We start from the raw sequence: 23,682 nt of genomic DNA on the forward strand, positions 1-23,682 counted from the left end.
CAAGATGAGACCCTGGCATAGCTGTTCAGAAAGGGAAGCAATGTCAAACTGACCCCACTCTCCTTTGGAGTACCCCAGGTCCCACATATAGATGAGTGCTTCCCAGTCCAGGTGATACCGCAGGACCAACCGGGGAGCTTTGTAAAAATTCAAATTCTTGGGCCCTGAGACATACTGACCTTTGCCCAAAGCTCCCCCAATGGTTCTGGTGCACAAAGTTCTCAATTTAGTTGCCTAACCCCTTCAGCAGCACAAACCACGATGGCAGTTGGTTACGACAAGGTAAGTCACATTTCGTGGACACCAAAGTTGACAGATTTCTAAACCAATGTATAGATCTCACACTGGATGTTAGACAGCAGCCCATCCTTCAGAAGTTCAGGGAAAAAAATTCAATGTCTAAGTTGGGAAGTGTCATCAGTTGGCCTAGAACTAACACACCAATGCCTATACCTCATACTTAGAATTCTCACATGGGCTTGAGAGCAAAGCTATTTTCGATTCTCACTGACGGGGATCAGCCCACAGGCTTGAGATACCAAGTACATCTAGGAGACCAACCAGGGAAACATGAAAACTTGCAATAGAGATGCCCAACTGACTGTGGGCCTACAACTCCTCACATCATTCGTATGCATGAGTATGAAGGGGTGGGGTGCTGGCACACATGAGTAATAAGCAAGGTGGTCAAAACGCAACACCAACATTCCATCCCAAAAGTCCCAAAGCCCAAATGGGAGGTAACAGTATACAGACACCTTGGGAAAACTTTAAAAGCTGGGCCAGGGTAGGGGTAGGGGGCACGGTTTCAAATCATCTCGGCACTAGAGAGATATGAACCAGCAGAGAAGTGTCAAGGGGAATGAACTCAAGAGTGAAAGCTGTTTCCCGTAATTAGCTCTGGCCTAATGAACGATGTCACACCACTTTTAGCCCCAATTCTTTGCCTCCTTATGAAGGCCATGTCATCAGAATGGTCAGGATCTTGTTAGAATAAAAGGGAAATGAAGCAAAAAAAGGGAAGTTTGTGAGTCGCCCCCCCCCCCCCCCCCCCGGCAGGTCTCACCTCCCTGCGTCCAGCTCCCGGCCGGCAGAGCCTCCCACGGTGGTCAGGCTCCCAGCTGAAGCAGCCAGCTCTCCAGAAGGCCTCTTGCTGGCCCCATATCCGCCACCAGAACCACCACTGGAGCTCTTCGTGCGAAAGAGGCGACTGAGGCGGATTTTGAGAGAGCCCTTCAGAGAAGGGCCCGCGAGTGGCCGGAGGGGCCCAGGAGGAGGAGGGGGCGGGGGCGGCTGCTGCTGCTCCCCTCTACTCAAGCGCCCTGACGGGACCGAGTCCTGCAGCGGGAAGGGCACCGGGGGTAATTCAGGGCCTGGGGGTTGCAACAGAAGCCGGCCGCCTCCTCCTCCGCGGCCCGGACTGCTGAGCTCTTCTTCCGAACAGCTGTTAGTCTCCAGGCTCTCGGCCTCCGACTCCAAGCCCTCCAAGACCAGCAGCGCGTCGCTCGTTTCCGTGGGGTCCTCCCCGGCCTGCGGGGCGGCAGCAGACGGCTGGGGCTGCGGAGGGGGCGCCTGCGGGGGGCACGGGCAGCAACCCCCACCAACCGTCTTGACTCCCGGCCCCGCCGGCTGCCCGAGTCCCAGAGCTGCTAACTGAGCCTCTAGTCCAGCAGCCGGACCCCAGGTCCGCTCGAGCGCCAACCCCGGGGGCAGGGCCTTGGGGTCCAGGGCACAGCGGTGCCGGGGACATAGCAGTTCCGAGGGTCCCGGCTCTGGGGCCGCCTCCGCGTCCTCCTCCTCCGGCGGCCGACCCACGTTGCGGAACACCATCAGCTGCGGCGGCCGGGAGCCCCGCGTACCGGGGCGTGCAAGGAAGGGTGGCGGCGGGGGGCCATGGCCTGGGGGCGGTGGCGGCGGGCCTGGCTCGGGGGCCGCCTCTCCATAGCCGAGCAGGCGGCTCAAGACGCGGTACGAAGCGGACGCTGCCGCTGCCTCACCATCCCGGAGCTCGGCCCCCTGCATCGGGGAGAGGGAGGGAGGGCGGGCGACAAGGAGCCGGGCTGGGGTGGGGACTAAGCCGGGCCCCGCCGGAGCCCCGCCCGCCGCGGGCCCCGGAGCTACAGCGCTAACGGCCGCGGCGGCCTCTGCCTCTTAGAGGGGGCGGGGGGCGCGCGGAGCCCAGCGCGAGCGCAGGCCGCGCGCCACCGCCGCGGAGGACCGCCCCCCGGATGGCATCACTTCCGGGAGACTGTGCCACGCCCCCCCCGGTGTGCTCGAGCCGGCCCCTAGGAGCGTGACGTTACTCCGGCCTGATCCGCTATTGGCCCTGAGCTGCTTCTCGCCTGGCTGTTGGTCCCCTGCCTCGACCCTGGCTTTTCACTTCCCGGGCACTCAGGCTGAAGCCATCCCTCCCGGTGAGGAGGAGCAGCTCTGGGGGTCTTGGACTGCCCCTAGGAGAGAACCGCAAGCCTTGCGAGAAACTGGTTTTCGTCTCCCCTGTGCCATTTGCGATGTGTTACCGAGGCGAAGTCATTTCTTCATTGACAGTCTGATTCACCCCTAATATCCAGTGAATATTTAGGTAATGACACACCAATAATGTGTGTCATTACATAGATACACCTCTAAGACTCAGAGGTGTGCTGATAAATGTTGAACAACTGTCGCTCTGGGGGGGGTATGTATGTATATACAGGTACATAAGTATATACTAAATTTTACTAATGTAAAAGATATGTAGCACACAATTTGCCAAGAATAATGATAATATAGACTATTGCAAACTCCATGTAACCAATTGATTCTTGCAGAATGCTTTCAGTGATTTTGCCACGCTCTTGAATGGGTCGCCCTGTGGTTTCAGTTGACCAAGGAGTGTAATTGTCACATGGATGTTGGTTACTATTTTCCTCTATGTCTGTAAGAGGAAAGTAAAAAAAAAAAAAAAAAGTCTTAACTATCATTTATGGGAATGACTTCTTTGCTGAATCGGAAAACAGTTTGCAAATGGTGAAAATGTCCACAATTTTTGTTTTATTCACAATCCAATGGCTACAGACATACCATATTAAATTTAAACCGAGCTTTCCAGTAGCAGAGTCTGGAGCCAATGTGCAGAAATGGCACCTTGTCAGGAGGAGGAAAAAAAGGAAGAACAGGTCATCTGCCTCGGACCTCAGGTGGCTGAGGGAGACAATGTATTTGGTGTCCACCAGGTCTTTACATCCTCCAATGACACTCATACCCATGTCGCTGTTTTCTCTGTTAAGAAACCATCCTCTGTGTGACAGGTGGGATGAAGGTCAAGGCTGACTGAGATGAGTCCTTTCTATACACTGCCATGTTGGCTACCCAGGATATGGCCCAGAGGTGCAAGGGGCTGGGCACCACCGCTCTCCACATCAAACTCCAGACCATATGAGGAAATAGGACCAAGACCCCTGGGCCAGGGGCCCAGTCAGCTCTCAGAGCCCTTGCCTTCTCGGGAATGAAAATCAGATGGATTGAGGATGTCACTCCCACCCCCTCCGACAGCACCCACAGGAAGGGTGTTATGTGGTCATCCTCTGTGAACAGGAGTCCTCAAATTATTATTTCTGTTAATAAATTACCTTTGTGCCAGCTAAAAAAGTTTAAATCTGAGTTATTAACATTTTCTCCATCATTTTCTTAAGTCTAGGTAATCAACAAAACACTAACACTAAATTTATATGGTTTGCCATTTTCCATTGTGTAAATATTGCCATCATGGCTGATTTCACTCTACCAACCTGGCTTTGAAACTGAACACAGAGGGCCCTGGCTGGTGTGGCTCAGTGGATTGAGTGCTGACCTGCAAACCAAAGAGTCACCAGTTCAATTCCCAGTCAGGGCATATGCCTGGGTTATGGGCCTGGTCCCCAGCTGGGGGCGTGCAAGAGGCAACCACACATTGATGTTTCTTTCCCTCTCTTTCTCCCTCCCTTCCCCTCTCTGTAAGAGTAAATAAATAAAATCTTTAAAAAAAAGAAACTGAACACAGAGGTAAAAAGAGATGAACAGTGGCATACATTATGTATTTGTTCATCATGCAGATACAACAATATAAATAACCTCAAGAACATAGATAGCAAATAATAGTAAAATTATTAGGAAGTGATGAGTTTTGAGAACTTATTTAATATTACCTTTGTTTTTAATATCATTTATTCATTATAAATTTGTATAATTTAATTTTAACAGTGGCTGTGATTTAACAACTGGCTTGCAGAATTCCTGAAATTTTAATAATTGGCTCATGTAAGCCCATACGAGCCAGCTCCGTAGCACCACAGTTTTCTCATCAGCAAAACAGAGATAAGGATAGCTGCCTTGCTTACTTGCAGGCATGTTGTGAAGATCAAACAAGATCAAGTTTGCTGTGTAGAGGAGGTTTGTCTGGAGCCAGGGAGGCCAATTAGGAAACCCTTGCAATAGTCCCGTGTGAGGCGAGGAGGGATGCAAGGGACAAGAGGAAGCAGCAGCCCGCAGAGTTCAGCAACTTGGGTGCCTGAGTTTTCATTGAGGGTAAGAGGGTTGAGGGTCTGCTGTGACTCCTGCAGCCAGAGAGACCTTTTAAAAATGGAAATGTGTCCATGGCCAATGATTACAATGCTTCTTGTTTCCCACTGTTCTTAGGATAAAAGCAAAACCCCTTAAGGAGGCTTTTGGGGTCCTTTGTGATCTGATCCTGCATCTCTCTGGCCTCATCTCCCACCATGGTCCCCCTTGTTCTCTCTCCCGTGCAGTTCCACTAGCCCTGTGTGGAGCCTGCACATATATGGCCATTGCAGAAGCTATACCCTTTTCTCGAAGGCTTCCCCACCCCGGTCATCACCCCCCACCCCCCACTTTTTTTTTTTTTTTTTGCTTAGTAACGTCCTACCCCTTGCTACCTCAGGGAAATAAATCTCCCTGGCAGGGCACTTCCTCCTCACTGAGGTCCAGGACTGCCCCTTTGCTGCACTTCATTGCACGGATATTATTTGTCAATTATCTGTGGGGTTATTTGATTAAAGTCTGTCTTCATTGCTAAGCTGTCGGCTCCATGAAGGGCCACATCTGCCCATTGTGGACTCTCTGGGGCCCAGGGCTGTTTCTGGGCACAGAGTAGACTCATGATAACAACCTCACAACTTTTAAGAGTCTCCTGATGCAAATTCATCTCATGCAGCACAACAGAATTAATATCCTTCCTTGCCCATGAAGAAACTTAATTAAGCTCAGTTATTCACCTAAGATCACACAGTTCAAAAAGTTGCAGTGGTATTCAAAACCAACACTATCTGATGTCAAACATTTTATCCTTTAGCCTCTCTCTCTCTCAACTACCTCTCAGGCATCACTGAGGTTTCTGGAAAAAAGGAGAAATTTCTGTGGGACCACAGAACCCCTGAGGCCTATGAAGACCACCTAAGATCTCGGGCTGTGTCAGAAAAACTGGCTCCAGAACAGATTACAGGGAGGGGTAATGCAAGGTCTGTAGTTCTGCAGCGCCCTCTGCTGTCCATCTATTTTCTTAGCCCCAGAGAGAGGCTATGTCTGCCGCCTGGGGTATCTGCACCTTCCCGGAGTACACCGAGGCACAAGGGAATGCACACGGGGTCTTTCCAAGGCAGGGGAAGGAATGCCGCCTTTCTCCACATCCTCAAATGTCCATGCCTGTAGCTCAGGTCCTGGGAAAAACATTGAAAATTAAGATCCAAGCAAAGGAAATGTAACTTTGTATGAGTTGGGTTGGTGTGTGTTGAGCGGGTTTTGTGTCTACACATACCCTTTTCACTGAAGAATATATAAGTGCTCCCTGCAGTGGTAGGATCCTAGTTCCTAAAGTTTGTGAAGAACAATGAAGATCATCTAAACTAGGCCTGCGGTCACCGAAGTCACTCGGCAGTGGGCTGGGCTTCGGGGGTGCAGCAGCGAGTGGGACAGGCCAAGTCCCCGTCCCACTGGGGCTCGCTCTCTCGTTTGAGTCTTAATCAGGCCAATTCCTGGAGCTATGACCAAGGGCAAACAGTTAAACATCTTTGAACCTGTGTTTCATTTGTAAAAAAAAAAAAAAAAAAAAAAGTAGGTCAATAATAATCCCTCTTGACGGGGCTGTTGTGGGGATTACATGTAAATGCTAAAACATTATACGACTGTTAGTTGGTATTAGTGTGAAAAGCTTCTTGAGGGGAAAACAAACAACTTACTGTTGTGTCTTCACCCAGTGTGTTTTGTTGGCCTTTGCTATGCTAACTAATAACAACAGGACCCAGGAATGGGTCACTTGCTCCCTCTGTCCCTCTCTTGGTTAGTCAGCATGCAGAATCAGAGCAGCCAAGGACAGAACTACTGAGCTGTGATGCAGGCCTGACCCCAGTAACCACTCAACTGACTTCGTGGCCTTGAGAAGGTCGTTTTGCTGACATTCAGTTTCGGTTTCCTTCTCTATTAGAGAAAGGTCTGGGCTGCAGGCACTTCTAGTTTCGACACCTTATGGGGTCTGCAGGAGGCTTGTCCTTTAGCCTCCTGTCTTTCTCCCACCCCTTAACTCCCACTTAGGGTCCTACAACGTAATTGTTTGCCAAGACCACCTGTAAAGTAAGGGACGTTTTTAGCAACCTCCACCTGTCCCTTCCTACATACACTCAGCGATCTGGGATGTCAGAGGTTGGGAGGAGCAGAGAGAGAAGGGAAGGAGCCAAAAGACACAGCATGTGCTTTTGGGGCCAGATCACCGAGTGCGGAGTACGTCAGCAGTGGAAAGGTGATGGAGAAGGAGGGAGAGGAAGGAAGGGACTTTGTTCTGTGGCTACCTGCAAGAACCCACATCCTTCTGATCCAAGAAAGCTGCCTCAGACGAACTCTAAGCTCTTTAGTTATTGAGTCCAACGGAGGGAATGGTGTGAACGATAAGAAAACCAGGAAGACCGAGAAAGGCTAGGCACGGTCTTCAAGAAGAAAAGAAGACAGGACTTAGAATGACAAAAATGAAGGTGGAAGAAGCGGAAACAAAGCTTTGTGCAATCTCTTGTCCCTGCCCCCGCTTGCAACCACCCCATTGGCTGTGGTTGTCAACTCTGTGATGCCGGAGGGGGAACCCCTGGGTGGGGAGGTGGAGATCTGGTGGAGGCTTCTGCAGTGTCGCAAGCCACAGTGTGGTCCTAGGGAATTCCCTTCACCTCTCTGAGTTTGACCTACTCCTCTCTAATGGGGCTTGATTAAGGTCCCTGAGGATGAATCACCAGGCGGTCGTCGTGGGTTGATGGAGCACTGTAGGGGAGTCAGAGCTCTGAGTTTGTGTCTCGACTCAAAGTGAGCCCCTAGGTGACCTTGGGTGAGCCTCTGAGCCTCCCCGCTTTTGTGAAATGGCGATGATACTCACCATATGTGGCTGTGGGGAAGACGTATTGAGATAATGCACATGAAAAACACTTTATAAACCGCCACAGTCTGTACAATGACTGACTGTGGTTCTATGAAGCTCTCTTTCCCACCTTCACCATCCCTAGTCTCAAATCCCAGTTCTGCAGCACAGTGTCGGGGCTCTAGGCAGCCAGAGCAGATTGCCAGGAGATGCAGCTTGGCCCTTCCTCATGCCTGTCGCAATTGCTGCCAGGAGGCTGAGTGGAGTGGAGGGGTGGGGAGAGGAGCAGGGGCTCATCTGCGGTTGCTATGACGCCCCATCCTGGATTTGCCCATCTCTCCGAATGGAGCAAAGGGCAGAGGGAGGCAGAAAGAGAGGGAGAGAGAGAACGGCTGGGCCCTTCCTCTCCCCTCCCATCTATCGCTTTCTCTGGAACAGATGTAGGGTGGAGAATGGGAGGAGGGAGACTAGATACTGGATAACAGGGGGAGGAAAGAGTGGTGTGCTGGGATTAAGAGGGTTTGTGATGGGGGCCACACTGAGAGAAGAGGAGGGAGAGCCCCATGCCTACATCCAGAAGCCAGCTGATGATTTTAGAGAAAAAGCAGGCGACACAGCGCAAGCAGAGAGCAAGGGAGGGAGAGAGGAAGAGAGAACACGAGGAGAGGAGTCAGGCGGGCGGCAGTCTGGGACCGCAGCCAGCCTCTACCTGAACTCTCTTGAGCCACCAAATCCCCAGGCAGCCTGGACGCCAGGGTCCCTGAGATCTGCCCCAGTGATGGACACCGGGAAAGTGGTTATGTCCCCTCCAGTGTCGGGGCTGCTGGGCTGCTGGCTCCTCTGTGGCTGGGCTCTGGGGACTCTGCGGCCCTCCCACCCTCTGCCCTCGCTGTCCTCTGGAGTCAAGGCTGAATATGTACCTGTGCGGGTGCCCCCAGAGGGTGCCGAAGCAGCCCTGGCTTTTCTCTACTCTGGAGATGCCCGACAGCTGTTGGGGACTAATTGCAGTGTGCGTTATGAAGCTCGGGGGGCAGAAGCCAGTCCAGGGGTCCCCCCGATCCTAGGGAGGGCAGCAGGCACCATTGCCCAGGCTGCCAATTTCCTCAACATGCTGCTACAAGCCAATGACATCCGTGAGTCAAGTGTGGAGGAGGATGTGGAGTGGTACCAGGCGCTAGTCCGCAGCGTGGCCGAGGGGGACCCAAGGGCGTACCGGGCTTTGCTGACTTTTAACCCCCCACCAGGGGCCAGCCACCTGCAGCTGGCCCTGCAGGCCACCCGAATGGGGGAGGAGACCATCCTTCAGGACTTGTCTGGGAACAGGGTGCTGGAAGAGATCCTCACCGGGACCCTCGACACTCCTGCCCTGCAGAAACGGGTGCTGACCAATGACCTAGGGACCCTCGGAAGCCCCAAGTGGCCACGGGGAGATGGATACCTGGGGGACATGCAGCATGTGAGGCTGTCTCCTCCCTTCCTGGAATGCCAGGAGGGCCAGCTTCGTCCTGGCTGGCTTATCACACTTTCGGCCACCTTCTATGGACTCAAGCCGGACCTCAGCCCGGAGATCAGGTAAGTGGGTTTGTGCAGGATTCAGTGTCTCTGCAGGTTTGTTGGGGTGGGGAGCCCAGGTCCACCCAGCTGTGCATAGGCCGTTTGGCATGCACGGTGTGTTTGGGGACCCAGATTGTGTATTTGCCTTCAGCGGAGTGTATTTGCAGTCACCTCTGGGAATCTGTGACTACGTGTTGACACATACAGGTGTGAGCATACAGACAGTGTATGAATCAATATATGTACATACAGTTATGCGCATGTGTGTGCATCGGTGTGTGGGTATAGCCAGGGGTAGGTCTTGGCCCCTAGGTCTGAGTAGTGGGTATAAGAGGCATGAGAGAGGGCTTCTCTGTGTGGGTGAAAATGATAATCCACACAGCAGGTGTCTTAGAGGAGCCAGGCGGGCACTGCAAGAGCTTAAACCTGCTGCCTTCTGGCAACCCAGAGCTGCGAGAGGAGGCTTTTCCAAGAGAAGAGAAACGCTTAGGGGAGGGTTGAAACCATTGCCTCTTCGGTCCAGCAGTTGGCCAGGTCCCCAGGGTCACTCCCAATGGCTATATGCTTATATCAGGTAGATTCCACTGTCTTGCCTGTCCTGACCCAGGAGGCTGTGATACCTCTCAAATAACTGACCCCCCTCTGTCAGAGCGAAGAGGTGACTGGGAGCCCTGGTAGGAAGGAGGGAGCCACCAGGCCCAGTACTTCAAGTCATTCAGCAGGCAACATTGTTTACCAGCTCTGTGTCCCCCTTTCGCTGTCCCCAGCAGGGTCCCCTGCTGCTGGCAGGAAGTTTGGCTGCCTGCCAGCTCTCTCCCCTCAACCAGAGCAGGGGCTGGGAGCCCTTGGGCCAGGCAGCTCTAACTCTGGGTTTCTCCCTTCCATAGCTGCTTTGCTATATAAACTCAGACCTGGTTCGGGCAGAGTGAGGGGCAGTCAATAGTTGAGCTCCATGTGTGTATGCGTGAGTGTGAGTGTGCATTGGGAAAGTGTGAAAATCCCCTTCAAACAGATCATCAAAGTCCCGGCTCCCACGTGTCTTGACATGTCCCCTTCCTCTACCAATTTACAGAAGCCTGAAAATGCTAGGACATCGAAAAGCTGAGGGCTGGGAGGGTGGAGGACAGCCAAGGGGAGAGGGATTGTTGCCTGCAGACAGTGGGGGTTAATCGCACTGGAGAAATGGGAGGCCTGTGCACCCCCCTCTACACACTGCAGCCACTGTGCTAATGTCCACAGCGCTGGCATTGCCCGTATTATGGGGCTCAAGGACACGTGTCCACCTTGACATCCTTTGCTGTGTCCCTAACTGCTGATTCACTGCCCTAGGGGGCAGGTGCGGATGGACGTAGACATTCAGAGTGTGGACATCGATCAGTGTGCCAGCGGCCCAGGCTGGTACTCTAACACACACCTGTGCGATCTCAACAGCACCCAGGTAAGGGCAAGGGGAGGGCGGGGGCGGTGCGCAGGGTCCTCCCCCCCCCCCCACCTTTCCCGCCACTGCCACCGCCCAGCTCCCAGAAGTGGCTGACAAAGGCACACAAGCCTCTCAGGGCTTCAGGGAGTTTCTAGTGAGGAGATAAAAATGAGCTTCCAGGCTTTTAAAAAGTGAGGGTGCTTACATAAGCCCCCGCCGCCCTTCACCCGAGACAACCGCCTTCATGTCTTTGAAATAGTGAGCCTCCCCGTCTGCTTCCCCTTCTGGTTCTGGGGGCTCCGAAGTCCCTTTCCAAGACCATCTCCTGGATCTCTATTAATCATCCCCTTCCCTTCTCCTGGACCACATTGTCATATCATGTCAACAGAGCTCCAGGCTCCTTCTGGCCCACAAAAGATGCTCAGTTGGTGTTTGCTGAAATAAGCGGAATTGCTGGTTGGGGTGTGGGAGGAATCTAACCTAAGCTGGAGCTTGAAGAGCTCTGGGACTGGTATAGAGGATGGAACCCAGGCCAGAAGCCAGCGGAATCAAAGCCAAGAATGCAGAAGAATCTGGATAGTGGAAGCAATGGCTGCTAATCCTGCAAGCCCAGGACTGGGGAACTGGGAGGCCAGTGCACTCGTTTGCTCCACAGTTACACTGGCTGTGTGCTTGTTCCTGAGCTGAACTGAGGCCAAGGCCATCCCTGCAGCCTGCTGGGAGATGGGGCCGGTTTGGGCATCTACTGCTCTTCAGGGCACATGCGTTTGGAGCTGTAAGTCCAGGAATAGAGAAGAGATCCTGGTGTCCGGTTCCTTTTAAACCCAAGCCACAGTCACACCTCTGGGCAGGCTTTTCTCTGATGGCGCAGACCGTGGCAGGAGCAGACTGTGTTCCAGTGCACCGGGCAAGAGGGGAAGCAGGGCCACGATTCCAGAGGCAGCACCCTTGCATCTTTCTTGGTGAAGGCCGGGCTGGATATAGAATCTCTGCGTGTTTACCCCTTCCTATGCCTAATGCTGCCTATTCCCGGCCACTCCCTACAGCAGATCTGGCCTTATCCATGGGCTCATCTTCCTCACCTGACTCTGAGGTCTGCTCTGTCCCCTGCTGGGTAAACATTAATGGGCAGAGGTGGAATAAAGAGCTGGCCTTGGCATTCCACCAGCCTGGCATCAGCCTGGCATCAGGGCTGGGGAAAGCAGTCCTGTGCCAAAGCCAGATGGCCCCTGATGGAGGAAGCAGCTCCTCCGTGGGAGCCTTTTCAATCTACCTGTGTGCCAAAGAGGGAGGCTGACGGGACCCTTTGAAGCAGGACGTAGGTACACAGGTGCAGTTGGGCTCAGAGCTCTTCCTACTTACACCTCCCACAGCACCTCATTCTAGCAACAGCTGGGCACTGGGCAATGGGACCTGCGAGGCTCCTGTCCCTGCCGGTCTGAACAAAAGGGTGATCCAGCCCCACCCTCTTTGCTTGGGTGTCTCTTTGAGAAGAGAGGCAGTGCAGGTGTGGGGGAGAGTGGGGTTTCCATAGAGGGAAGGCTTCCGTGGGGCCCAGAGGGGGCTTCTGGTGAGGTTCCCTGGTATGGACCCAGGTGTGATGGACAGAAAGGGAGATAGATGGGCCCTCCATCTCCTCCTGGGAGGGAAAGCCCTATACAAATATTCACTGGGTTTTTTTGTTGTTGTTGTTCCCACAGTGCATCCCTCTGGAGAGTCAGGGCTTTGTCCTTGGCCGCTACCTCTGCCGCTGCCGACCCGGCTTCTATGGCACGAACCGCTCCGGGGGTATGTAACTGTGGTGAGGGTCGGGCAGGTGTTTTACAGGCTGGGCTTGTTGGAGGAGGGTATCTGGGCAAGGCAGGCTCGGGCAAGACACTGGGTGGTTTCCTCCCAGGCTGAGAGAAGCCGAAGAGGCAGGCAGGATCTAGTTTGAGGACCAGCCCGTAACATGCCAGTCTGCTGCAAGTTGACTTTGCAATGAGCCCTGACTTGGCATCACCTCTTCCCATTACCCTGCCCCCCCTTGGGAGCACCCATGTCTTCATCCCTCCCCTCCTGACCAAAGGAGGCTGCCAAAGGACGGCAGGGAGAGGGCTGGGCTGACCACTGGGAGAGAATGCTAGCATCTCAGGATGCCCCAGCCATGCCCCTCTCCCTGTACCCATCTTGTTCTTTACAGGGTCAGAGGAGAGTGCCACCCAGCCCACTGAGCAATCTGTGTCACCACGAGGCAGCTCCGGGAGGCTGCTTCGGTGCCAGCCATGTGCCGAGAGCTGCACCAGCTGTAGGGATGCCACGCCGTGCCTGGTGGAGGAGGCCTTGGCACTGCGGACAGCAGTGTTGGCCTGCCAGGCCTTCTGCATGTCGTCCGTCTTCCTGAGCATGCTGGTTTCCTACCGCTGCCGCCGGAGCAAGGTAAGGAAGGCTCCTCTCCACGTCTTTCTCCGCACACGCATCCTACCCAGCTTGCATCCCTGGCATCAGCTGGAGACCAGAGGCTACCTGAGACTAGAATTTGGGAGACATGGGTTCTGGTCTTGATTATTAATCTAACATGCTACATGACATTTGGCAAGTGCCACCTTAGACCTGTTTCCTCACCCGGAAAATGAAGGCATTGGGTGTTGATTCAAACCTGGAGCTCCCAGGTGAACAGAGGCAGCAGGCATGTGAATAAATAATAGCGCAGCAAGACACAGGCGAGGATGGAGTCAATAGAGTTATGTGTCAGTTTCTTTGGAAATTCAGAGAAAGGACCTGGATGTCCTGCCTGAGCTGGCATGGGGAAGACTTTCTGGAGAAAGTGACATTTGAGCCAGACTCGAAGGACAACTGGATGGTTACCAGGCAGAGAAGGGGGTATCTAGACGAGGGAGCAGTCTGAACCAAAGCTTGGAGAAATGTATAAGGTACCTTCTAGCTCCAGCAGCTTCTGATCTGAGCCCAGGTCTGCAGCAAGGCCCAGGCTGGGGTTGCGGGGAGAATGGGGCTAGGTTGCTGGGGTCTGAAACCTGGGCCTTCGCCAGGCTTAGGGCCAGGGAAACAGCCTGTGGTGAGAACAGGGGCATGGCTGTGGGTGGAAGGTGGAGCTAATGTTATGGGGTGAAGTCTTAGCCCAGGGCCACTGAGTGACCCCTAAAATAGGCCTAAGACCCTCCCACACCATCGACCAGGCTCTGTCCTCCCACTGACTGCCCTGCTTACTTGCCTCTTGTTCCTGGGTTCACAGAGGATCCGGGCATCTGGAATTGTCCTGCTGGAAACCATTCTTTTTGGATCCCTGCTGCTTTACTTCCCCGTGAGTTTGTGGCAAGAGGCTGACCTCCACCTCCCAGGGTCCCCACAGTCCCAGCGTGGTGCCCTCCAAACCCCAGAATGCTGTCTCCTCTCTGCCCTCTTGGGAGGATCCAGAGATCTCCAGATGCCCCTACTGAGACCCACAAGTGGCAGGCTCGCCTAGTGAGCTCTGGAAGCAAAGAGTCCAAGCTTAAAAGAGCTCTATGACCTGCTGTGTGACTTAGGACAAGATACCTGATCTCCCTGATTCTTGAGCCACTTAAGCTATAGAGAGCGGAGGTGATGCTGCTTCTATTGCAAGGCTGTGAGGAGATGGACAATGTGCTGAGCATAGGCCTGGCGGGCAGTGGGAGTGCGGTGGAAAGCAGCCATTTCCCCCCACCCCCCTCACCAGGTCTTCATCCTGTACTTCAAGCCTGGTGTATTCCGCTGCGTTGCTCTCCGCTGGGTCCGGCTGCTGGGTTTTGCCATTGTCTACGGCACCATTATACTCAAGCTGTATAGGTAGGACTGGAGCGGAACTTGCTCTCGTGCTGCTCATTCCTGGCCGCCCCAGCTCATTGGTGGAATGGAGTTTTTCCACAGTGAGACTCTTACCAGTTCCACTCCCGTGTCCCCAAAGCCTGCCCGCATGATCGTAGTCATTATAGTCCTCACCTCCATGTCACTTTCCTGGGGGGTGAGGAGGCAGCAAGCCATGGGAGGGGTGGGAAGACAGGTATATGTGGGGGTTAGGGGAGCAGTGGCCAGAGGACAGAGCCCCGGCCCCATCTCCTTGCCCCCTCCACCCGCATCTACACCTTGCAGAGTGCTCCAGCTGTTTCTGTCTCGAACGGCCCAGCGGGGCCCCCTGCTAAGCAGCGGGCAGCTGCTTCGGCGTCTGGGGCTGCTTCTGCTGCTAGTGCTGGGCTTCCTGGCTGTGTGGACAGTGGGGGTCCTGGAGCGAGGCATCCTGCACACACCCCTGGTGACCCGAGGCCACACCTCCACGGGCCGCCACTTCTCCCTCTGCCACCATGACCACTGGGACTACGTCATGGTTGTGGGTGAGCTGCCTTCACAGAGCCCAGTCTCACTCGGGCCCCTGATTCTGCACCTCCACGGGTCCTCTGGTCCTGCTCCTCCCACCTTGGATCCGGGCGGGCGCCTGGCTCAGGTTCCCCCCAGCAAGCCCTAGAGAGAAAGGGGGGCCTCGCTGCTAAGGTGGTGCCCCTCGCTGCTTCCCCACAGCCGAGATGCTGCTCCTGTGCTGGGGCAGCTTCCTCTGCTATGCCGCCCGGGCTGTGCCCTCAGCTTTCCACGAACCACGCTACATGGGCATCGCCCTGCACAACGAGCTGCTGCTCTCTGCTGCCTTCCATGCAGCCAGGTGAGGACGGCCGCCCCCACAACTCCTCCCCACCTAATACTGCTCCTTGCTTCTCCCTGATGAGGGTGCCCCATTCCCAGGGCCACCCTTACAACACTGCTAGGTGAGGAAGGCCCCGACCTGTACTCTCTCCCTACCCCACATCCCCCTCCTGCACCCCATGTCTCACCCAACACCCAAGCAGAGGAAGCACCCTCCCACACTTGTTCAGCTTTCTGCCTTCTCCCTCCTCACACCGCAGCTGTCCCAGCAGCTTGCCTGCTGTGTGTCCGTAAGGACCTGGCCCTGTGTGGAGGTAGAATCCATGCACGGGCTGGTCCATAACAGAGTTGTGGGCACGAGTCTATACTACAGGCAGCCAGAGGAGGCCAGCTGGAGTATTCTGGGAGGGCTTCTCGGAGACGGGTGTGAACGTGAACCTTGAGGTAGGACCCACATCCCAGAGAGGGCGAGAAGAAGGAAGCGCACCTGCCTCGCCCCACCAGCGCCTCCACAGAGACCGGGGCTGGGGCTGGGACGGGTGAGGCTGGTGGGGAGGGAGAGACCACACCCACCCACAGACAAGAATCTCCCTCCCATCACACTCTCAGGTTTGTGCTGGTTCCCTCCCTGCACCCGGACTGGACCCTCCTCCTCTTCTTCTTCCACACCCACAGCACAGTCACCGCCACCCTGGCCCTGATCTTCATCCCTAAGGTGAGGTCTTCCCCCTTCTGGATGTAAGGCAGAAGACCAGCCCCTGTCAGGGACAGGGTGGATCTGCTGCGACAGCAGCGCCCTCTCCAGGTCAGGGTGAGGATGACACCTTGCAGGTGTGTGAGCTCTGATCAACAGGAGTCCTAAGGAGCTCACTTTCGGGAGAGTGGGGGAGGAAGCCTCCAGTCCCTGAGCAAGGGAAATAAGAGATAGCATTGGAGGCGTCCTTGTTACACAGATTTAAGATTGGTGGACTCTGATAATCGGCACAGAAGCCGTTACAGAGAGCAGTGGAGAGCTGAGGACACGGCTAGGGGTTGCAGGGGCAGGAGGCTGAGACCCCTTGGTCTTTAAGGGAGAGAAGATCAGGAAATATGAGAGGGAGAGAAAGTCTTTGGACCCCAGAATTCTGAATCCGAGGGGGGGGGTGAAGATTCCTGAAGGAACGATGTATTCCACGGGGCGGCTGGAGGAGGTGTGAACAGGGAGGCAAGGAGAGTCTCTTCCCAATCATGCCTGCTTCCCCGGCCAGTTCTGGAAGACGGGGGAGCCTCCCCGAGAGGAGATGGTGGAGGAGGTGTACGAGGATGAGCTGGACCTGCAGCGCTCAGGCTCCTACTTTGACAGCAGCACTGCCTCCGCCTGGAGCCAGCGCAGCCTGGACCCTGGAGACATCAGGGTACATACCGCCCCCTGCCTCCGTTGGGTGCCTGCTTTCAGGGTCTCCCTCCAATCTCTATCATCGCCCGGAGCTACTTCCCCACCTCTGTTTAAAGAAGGCCCCACATAACCCAAGTGAAAAGACCCCAAAGGTGGAGCTCTAATTCCCTGTGTCCCCAACCCCATGCGGCAGGGGTATCACAAAGGGCAGATGAAAAAGCAGGAGCGCCCAGCACCCGGGGCAGGTGGTAACTCTAGTGTTGGTTGGGGCTGGGCAGCTTCCGTACCAGGACCCCCTTTCCCTGGCTCTGGCTGTCTTAGAGAAAGGAAGTGTCTTCATCAGGAGAGCGTTCACACTCTCGTTTTTCTGCTTAGGGAAGTCGTTACAGTTAAGGAAACCCTAATGAGGGGCTCAGCGCTCAGTGGGCAGGAAATAAGGGGACCTGGCGGTCTGAGCCTGTTGTTTTATTAACCCAACGGTGTGGATGGAAAACCCCGGGAAGCTATTAGGTCCCTCCTCTCCGACTCCCCAGGGCCGCCTCCACTGGGGCCCGCCTCCACACCTGACTTGTTTACATCTCCCAGCTCCTTCCGTGTCCAACGGCGCCCCCCTCTCGTTCCCACTGTGCCCTTCACACTCTCTGAGCCTGCCCGGCCTCCTGCCCCTGAGTGTAGGCCGAACCGAAACCCCAATCCAGCAGGGACCCCAAGAGTGTGCAGACCACTGCCACGCCACCCCAGTCCACTCTCTCTGTGTTGGTCCTGGGGAGAAATCCAAAGTGTAAAAGGTTTTCGAAGCCCCACTGTATCATTCACACCTGAATGTGGCACTTCTCATGCCCACAGGTCCCATGAATCTCATACAATCCCCTTCAGAAAGCTCACTCCAGGCAGCCAGTCACTGCTCTTTCACAGAAGCAGAGGCTCAGGGAGGTGGAGAAAATAGCCTTGAAGCACGTGAGGGGTCAGCAGCCTCAAACTCAGGTCTCCCCCAAGTTGGTGACCACCCGGCAGGCCACAGTGCCCCCCCCACCCCGAGGGAAGCACATGCTGCGTCCTCAGAGCTGAGTGGGTCTAGCCAGGAATCAGGTGAATTCTGGGAGGGTTAAAGGCAAGGAAGGGACACTGCTTGGTGGGAAACAGACCCCCCCCCCCGAGAAAATGGTCTTAGTAAGGGCCGAGGGCGAAAATGGTGCAGCCAGAGGGTGGCGACTAGCCCATTCGTCCCAATGTCAGCTCTGCTCTCCTTGTTCCTCCTGGCCCCCAGGACGAGTTGAAGAAACTCTATGCCCAGCTAGAGGTCCACAAGACCAAGGAAATGGCTGCTAACAACCCCCACCTGCCCAAGAAGCAGGGCAGCTGGCGCCAGGGCCTGGGCCGCTCCTTGGTGAGGTGCCTGGCTGAGTTCCCCGAGGCCCTGGCGCGCCAGCACTCCCGGGACCCCGTCTCCCCCAGCCTCCGCAGCCTGCCCGGCTCCTCCCGCCGCAGGCTCCTCAGCTCCAGCCTCCAGGAGCCTGAGGGGCCGCCAGCCCTGCGCAAGGCCCACAGCACCTATGACCGCAGCCCCCGCAGGGCGCAGGACGCCCCTCTCCTCGACTCACTACCCAGGAGGAAGCTGGCCAAGAGGTCCTCCCGGACAGAAAGCCGGGAGTCAGCGGAGGGGCCGCCTGCCCTGGGCTTTAGGTCAGCCAGCGCCCACAACCTGACAGTGGGAGAGAGGCTCCCCCGAGCCCGGCCCGCCTCCCTGCAGAAGTCGCTCAGCGTCATGGCTGGCTCCAGTGAAAAGGCGCTGCTCATGGCCAGCCAGGCGTACCTGGAGGAGACCTATCGGCAGGCAAAGGAGCAAGAGGAGAGAAGAAAGGCAGAGGCGGCCTTGGCGAGCCCAGCTCAGAGGCTGTCGGCCAGGAGGCTGGAGCGAGCGCGAGGACCACCTCTGTCGGCCCCACCTTCCCCTGCCAAGAGCAGCAGCAGGGACAGCTCCCGAGCCTCTGGGAGGCTTCCGGAGGGGGCTGGGGGAAGGCCGCCTCACCCCCCCATCCAGCACCAGGTCTCCACACCCACCAAAGCCCTGTCCGGGGCTTGCCTCGGGGAGCCAAGGATGCTTTCTCCCACTCCCACCTTGGCGCCAGCTCTGATACCAGCTTCAGCCCCAGGTCTGGCCCCAGTCCCAGTCCTAGCACAAGTCCCAGTAACCCCCCAAAGCCCCAGCTTTCTCACCTTCATCTGCCCCTGGGAGAATGCAGAACTGCCAGTCAAGAAAGAAAATGTGGCACAAGAAGGCTCCTTGGGGCCAGAGCAAGGCAGCCACTCCCCTGCCCCGGCTCGAGCCAGGCTCTGGAGGGCTCTCTCGGTTGCAGTAGAGAAAAAGCGTGCTGGGGACAATGGGGTGAACACAGAGGACAGGCATCTCCAGGGGGAAACTGATAATGTGGAGGAGGACAGGTCCAAGATCTTCTCTAAATCGCACAGCCTCAAGACCCCTGTTCAGCAGGGCTCTGTGCGCAGCCTGGGACTGGCCATCAAAGCTTTGACCCGGTCTCGGAGCACACACAGAGAAAAGGAGAGCGGGGAGGGGAGTCCTGAGGGGGAGAAGGGCAGAGCTGCAGGAGAGGGAGTGGGTGCATGCCCCAGATCCCCCAGGCTCGGTGGGCGCAAGGTGATGAGCAAGCAGGCGGCTCTCGCCCCCTGTGAAGATGAGGAGTCCCTCCAGAACCAGCAGAATGCTTATACCAGCAGGATGCTCCACGTCCGTCACCAGGAGGCCAGCAAGGAACAGGATGACGGAGGCAGGAGGACATCCCAGGGTCAAGGGGAGGGCAATGCTGAGAAAGCCGGTAAAACAGAGCCTGCCACACTGAGGCAAGTCAGGCAGGGCACGGTTGGGGACAAAAAGGCTGAGCAAGCAAAAGAAGCCCTGGGAGGGAGGCAGGAACAGCTCAAAGCTGGCCTGCAGCCCGTGGGCAGTGCTGACTGCAGGGTGGCAGAGGTGTGCCCCTGGGAAGTTACCGCATCGGAAACGTGTCTGCCTGACAGTAGCAAGGCTGAAATCTGCCCCTGGGAGGTGAGTGAAGGAGGCCCCGAGAGGGGGCCACTGAGACAAGATCCAGGTGACTCCCAAGAAGAGAGAAGGAAAGCCCCAGGAGAATCAGAGCCCAAAGGTGTGGCTGCCATTGCTCAGAAAAAGCCAGAGAGGCTGGTCAGGGAGCAGGAGGCAGTGTGTCCCTGGGACAATGCCGATCCCAGGGGCCCATCCCCTCAGCCAGCCCCTCAGGGCTCTGAGCGAACCAAGGGCAGGTCGGAGGCAGGGGGCAGTATGCAGGTCAGAGAGGTGGAGAGATGTCCGCAGAAAGTCACAACTCCGCAAGCTTGTACACCCAACTTTGCCAAGGCAGAGCTCTGTCCTTGGGAGGCAAATGAAGGAGAGAATGAGAAGCTGTCCCATGAGGGAGTGAAGGAACTCCCCCAGGAAAAGCAGAAAACCCCCAGGAAAGCGACCTTCTGGAAAGGACAGAAACCTGGCAGAGACCTGGAGTCTCTTTGTTCATGGGAGAGCACGGATTTCCGTGGCCCCTTAGCAATCTCCACTGAGGCCCCAGGAGCCCCGGAGGGCTCAGGGAACCCTGCGGAGGTGTGTCCCTGGGAGGCAGAAGAGGCTCCCACCTTCAGGAAAGCAGAGGTTTGTCCCTGGGAGCTGGGTGCTGAGGTAGTGAGGAAGGAAACGCCAGCTGAGGGGGTGGGGGGAGAATCTCTCCAAGGAGAGGGGCAAGCCTCCGGGAAGGGGCTCTTTGGAGAGATGGGGGAGCAAAGTGGGAAGGCAGTGCAGACACCCAGCCCACGGGAGGGGTCAGTGTGTCCCTGGGAGGGCACAGCCCGTGGGCCCTCCAGCCCTCCTGTGGACGATTCCTCACCCAGAGCTGGTGGCCAGCTCCTCAGCAATGGAGGAAGCAGAGCCACGCAGGTATGTCCACGGGAAGACCTCAGGCCAGAGTCGAAGGCAGCCACACCTGCCAAAGCAGAAATCGGTCCCTGGGAGGTAAACGAAAGAACAGAGGACTGGATATCTCGACAGGTGCCCAAAGGAGAGGAACCTCAAAAGGACAAGGAGGAAATGTCTGAAACATCAGGAATCAAAGATGTCGCAGCTTGGGAAAAGCCTGAGGGACAGCTCCAGAAGCAGGAAGTCGCCTGTTCTTGGGGGAGTGCGGACCCTGGCAGCTTTCCTCAACGCATAGATAGGCCCCGTGCCAGTCTCCAGGTGTCAGGTGGGGCGGGAGGCCAAACCGCTGTCATCTGTCCGTGGGACGTGGAGGACAGCCTGTCTGCTGAGAAGGCAGAGGTCTGTCCCTGGGAGGTGAGTGCTGGAGCAGGGGAGGGACACGCTTCGGGACTCGAGGCCTTGAGGAGGCCACCCAACGTCACAGAAAAGGATTCTGCAGACTCTGGACCTGTGCGCATAGCTGTTACTGCTCCAAAGAAGCCTGGGAGGCCGGCCCGGGAGCGGGAGGTGGCCTGTCCCCGGGAGAGCGTGGATCTGGGGGACAACCCTCAGCACTCAGGCACTGTGGATACTGACAGACCGAAGGCTGGATTCCAGGAACTGGGCCTTGCGGGGCGCAGGCCAGCTGAGGTGTGCCCCTGGGAAGTGGAGGACGCGTCTGCCAGCGAACGGCCCCAGATCTGTCCCTGGGAGGTGAATGAAGGAGCGCCTGGGGAGGGACTGGAAGGAGAGATGGGGAACGAGTCAGCAGGGCAGAGGGAGCGAATTCCAGACAGGGGGACCCTCACCTCCCTGGAAGAAGGAGTATCAAGAGGAGAGACAAAACTGAGTCAGCAGCAGGAAGCTGTTTGTCCTTGGGAGGAGGACTCGAGGGGACCCTGTCCTCGGGCCTTTGAGATCTCAGGCTCATCCTGTGGCATGAGGAGCCAAGTGGTGGAGGAACGGTCCTTGGACGTCATTGATGAGGTAGCAGGGAAAGGGAACCTGATACAAGACCCTAAAATTGGTTCCCTCCAAGAACACATAACCCAAGAAAGACCTTCATCTTCACAAGCAGGAGGCCCTACTGAAGATGGGGAAAGAGAAAATGAGCTACAGTCCGTGTGTCCCTGGGAGAGCACCGCCCCTGCAGGCCCTTCCTCCCAACCCGGAAGTCACTGCCATAGCCAACTGGTCAGTGTGGGGGGCGGGCACGCTGAGCTGTGCCCCTGGGACCCTCCAGCCCCAGCTGCTCATCGGCCTAACGGCAGCGCCAAAGTGGAGGTCTGTCCTTGGGAGGTGACTGAAAGAATCCCTGCAGAAGGAGTGTCGATACAGAACGGGAAAGGGGGCGAGGGGAAAGCCTCAGACAAACCTGAGCCCCTAGTTGGGGTAGTTCGGAAAGAGCCAGAGAGGGCAGATGGGAAACAGGAGGCCGTGTGTCCCTGGGACGGTCAGGATGGCCGAGGTCTGTCTCCACAGCCAGCCCCACGAGCTTCTGACAGAAGCAAAGTCACTTCGGATGCAATAGGCAGCGTGGAGGCCAGGGTAGCAGAAGTGTGTCCGTGGGAAGCAGTAGAGGGGCCCTCAGCCAAGACAGCAGAAACATGCTCTGGGGAGACGAGTGAAGCAGAAGGGGAGGAAGGTGGCCCAGAACAGGCGGTGGAGAGAAAGCCCCAAGGGCAGGGAGAGCTGCTCCTTCAAAAGGCAGGGTCTGGAGGGACTGAAGAACACTTCTCAAAAGCAGCGGCAAAGGGCAGCAGGGAGCAGGGGAGGGAGGGCACGGGTCTGGGGGGGCTCTCCCCCCAGCCAGATGCTCTGGGTGCAGACCAGGACACAGTCAGTGCCCATGGGGCAAGTAGTGTGGGGAGCAGGATGGCAGAGCTGTGCCAGTGGGAAGTCACAGATCCAGAAGGAAATAGAATAAAGGGGACCATGGCAGACATCTGTCCTTGGGAGGGAACTGGAGCCTCATCTGAAGAATCCGGCCTCCTGGCTTTAACAGCAACCCAGACCAAAATATGTTTCCCCGGTGACCCTGAGAACCCGCCATGCCTTTCGGTCCAAAGACCTCTGGGTTGCTTCCTTCCAGAAAGCAAAAGCCCCCACCCCAAGGTGAGCAAGCCAACCAGTTCTTTTATTCTGGGAGATTTCAGAGAATTCCAAGGACCTTCAGGACTTGGGCCAAGGACCAGTTTAACCTCAGGGCCAAGTCTCCAAGAAGCTGAGGCTCGGAATTCTTCTTCCCTAACTGAAGACAGAGGAGAAGTGGCTTCCAAAGGGACACATGAAGAACTCATCCCTCCAACTGTCTATCCTTGGGACTGGGAATAACAATTCCCAGTTTAAACTGGGATGAGGTCAAACACAGGGTGGCTGGCTTTCAACAGCCAAGGTCCTTTCCAAGCTCTAGAGCTGAAACAAAGATACCTGGCCACTTCTGGTCTCCGGGAAGGCCAGAAGTCAATTCACTCAAGACAAATTACACAGAAGGGTGCAGCTCGACCCCCAACAGGAAGTTGCGGCCTCTCTTCACTTCCACTTCTTCCTGCTGCGGGGAACAAAGCCTAGGCCCTCGGCTTCTAAGAACCCTCCTATCCAGCTGGCGCACTCAACACAAGTGCTCCATCCGTGCCACTCACCTGGAAAGCCAAGTTGAGGACGAAAAGAGGTCAGCAGTGTCCCGACCACATTTTCTTATAGGGAGACCCTATTGTTCTCTGCAGTCGACAACTTTTTTTTTTTTCTTTTGAGAAGAAATGAAATCATGCAAGGCAATGGCTACATAGGAACTGAGGGTCACAGAAGGTTATAGTCACCATAGAAGCTTATGAAACCACTTAATTCAAGTTCAAAGATAAATAAAAGAAAAAACCTAAATGACTCAAAAGGTGTGGCTGGTGTGACTCAGTAGATTGCTGGCCTGGGAACTGAAAGGTCGATGGTTCAATTCCCAGTCAGGGTAGGTGCTGGGTTTGGGGCCAGGTCCCCTGTTGGGGGTGTGTGTGAGGCAACTGATCTGTTTCTCTCCCTCTTTCTCCCCTCTCTAAAAATAAGTAAAATCCTTAAAAAAATAAATAGCTCAGAAGTCATACCTGAAATGCCTTAAAGATCTTGTCATTTTGCCTTTGGCTCTCCAGTGTCTGCTTAATTGATCCTCACCTGCCCTGCCCAGCTACTGAAGCAGAGCCAGTCAAATGCTCTTATATCCCCATCATCTGGCACCCGAAGCAGTGTCAGAGACAGCGCAGCGAAGAAAAGGCAATCACTCCAGGCTCTCTCCGTGCTGGCCAAGGTCGAGCTCTCCCTTCTAGACACCCCGTCTCCCAGGTTAAGTG

The 23,682-nt window shown here is 55.8% G+C and overlaps 2 protein-coding genes and 1 pseudogene across 5 annotated transcripts in view; 2 read left to right on the forward strand and 1 right to left on the reverse strand.

Moving 5' to 3' along the window:
• The window catches only part of SOCS7 (suppressor of cytokine signaling 7), a 34,946-nt gene extending 32,875 nt beyond the window's left edge, over positions 1–2,071 (reverse strand). For all 4 annotated transcript variants that reach the window (XM_037149880.2, XM_037149878.2, XM_053656069.1 and 1 more), the window contains exon 1: positions 1,067–2,071. In XM_037149880.2, the coding sequence (XP_037005775.2) occupies positions 1,067–2,022 (956 nt within the window). In that variant the 5' untranslated portion in view covers positions 2,023–2,071. The remainder of the gene's footprint in view (positions 1–1,066) is intronic.
• A 59-nt stretch (positions 2,072–2,130) lies between these two features.
• On the forward strand, positions 2,131–3,673 carry LOC119052593 (40S ribosomal protein S14-like; annotated as a pseudogene).
• A 4,297-nt stretch (positions 3,674–7,970) lies between these two features.
• On the forward strand, positions 7,971–22,749 carry GPR179 (G protein-coupled receptor 179). The gene is made up of 11 exons (XM_037150018.2): positions 7,971–8,941; positions 10,253–10,361; positions 12,044–12,131; positions 12,526–12,761; positions 13,576–13,644; positions 14,038–14,147; positions 14,451–14,689; positions 14,874–15,012; positions 15,603–15,708; positions 16,241–16,387; positions 17,636–22,749. The coding sequence occupies exons 1-11, from the start codon at positions 8,148–8,150 to the stop codon at positions 22,676–22,678; spliced, it is 7,080 nt and encodes a 2,359-aa protein (XP_037005913.2). The 5' UTR covers positions 7,971–8,147; the 3' UTR covers positions 22,679–22,749.
• The last annotated feature ends 933 nt before the right edge of the window (positions 22,750–23,682 follow it).

Source organism: Artibeus jamaicensis, unplaced genomic scaffold (assembly GCF_021234435.1).
Source record: "Artibeus jamaicensis isolate MK-2021 breed Jamaican fruit bat unplaced genomic scaffold, CSHL_Jam_final contig_1998, whole genome shotgun sequence".
Taxonomy (NCBI): Eukaryota; Metazoa; Chordata; class Mammalia; order Chiroptera; family Phyllostomidae; genus Artibeus; species Artibeus jamaicensis.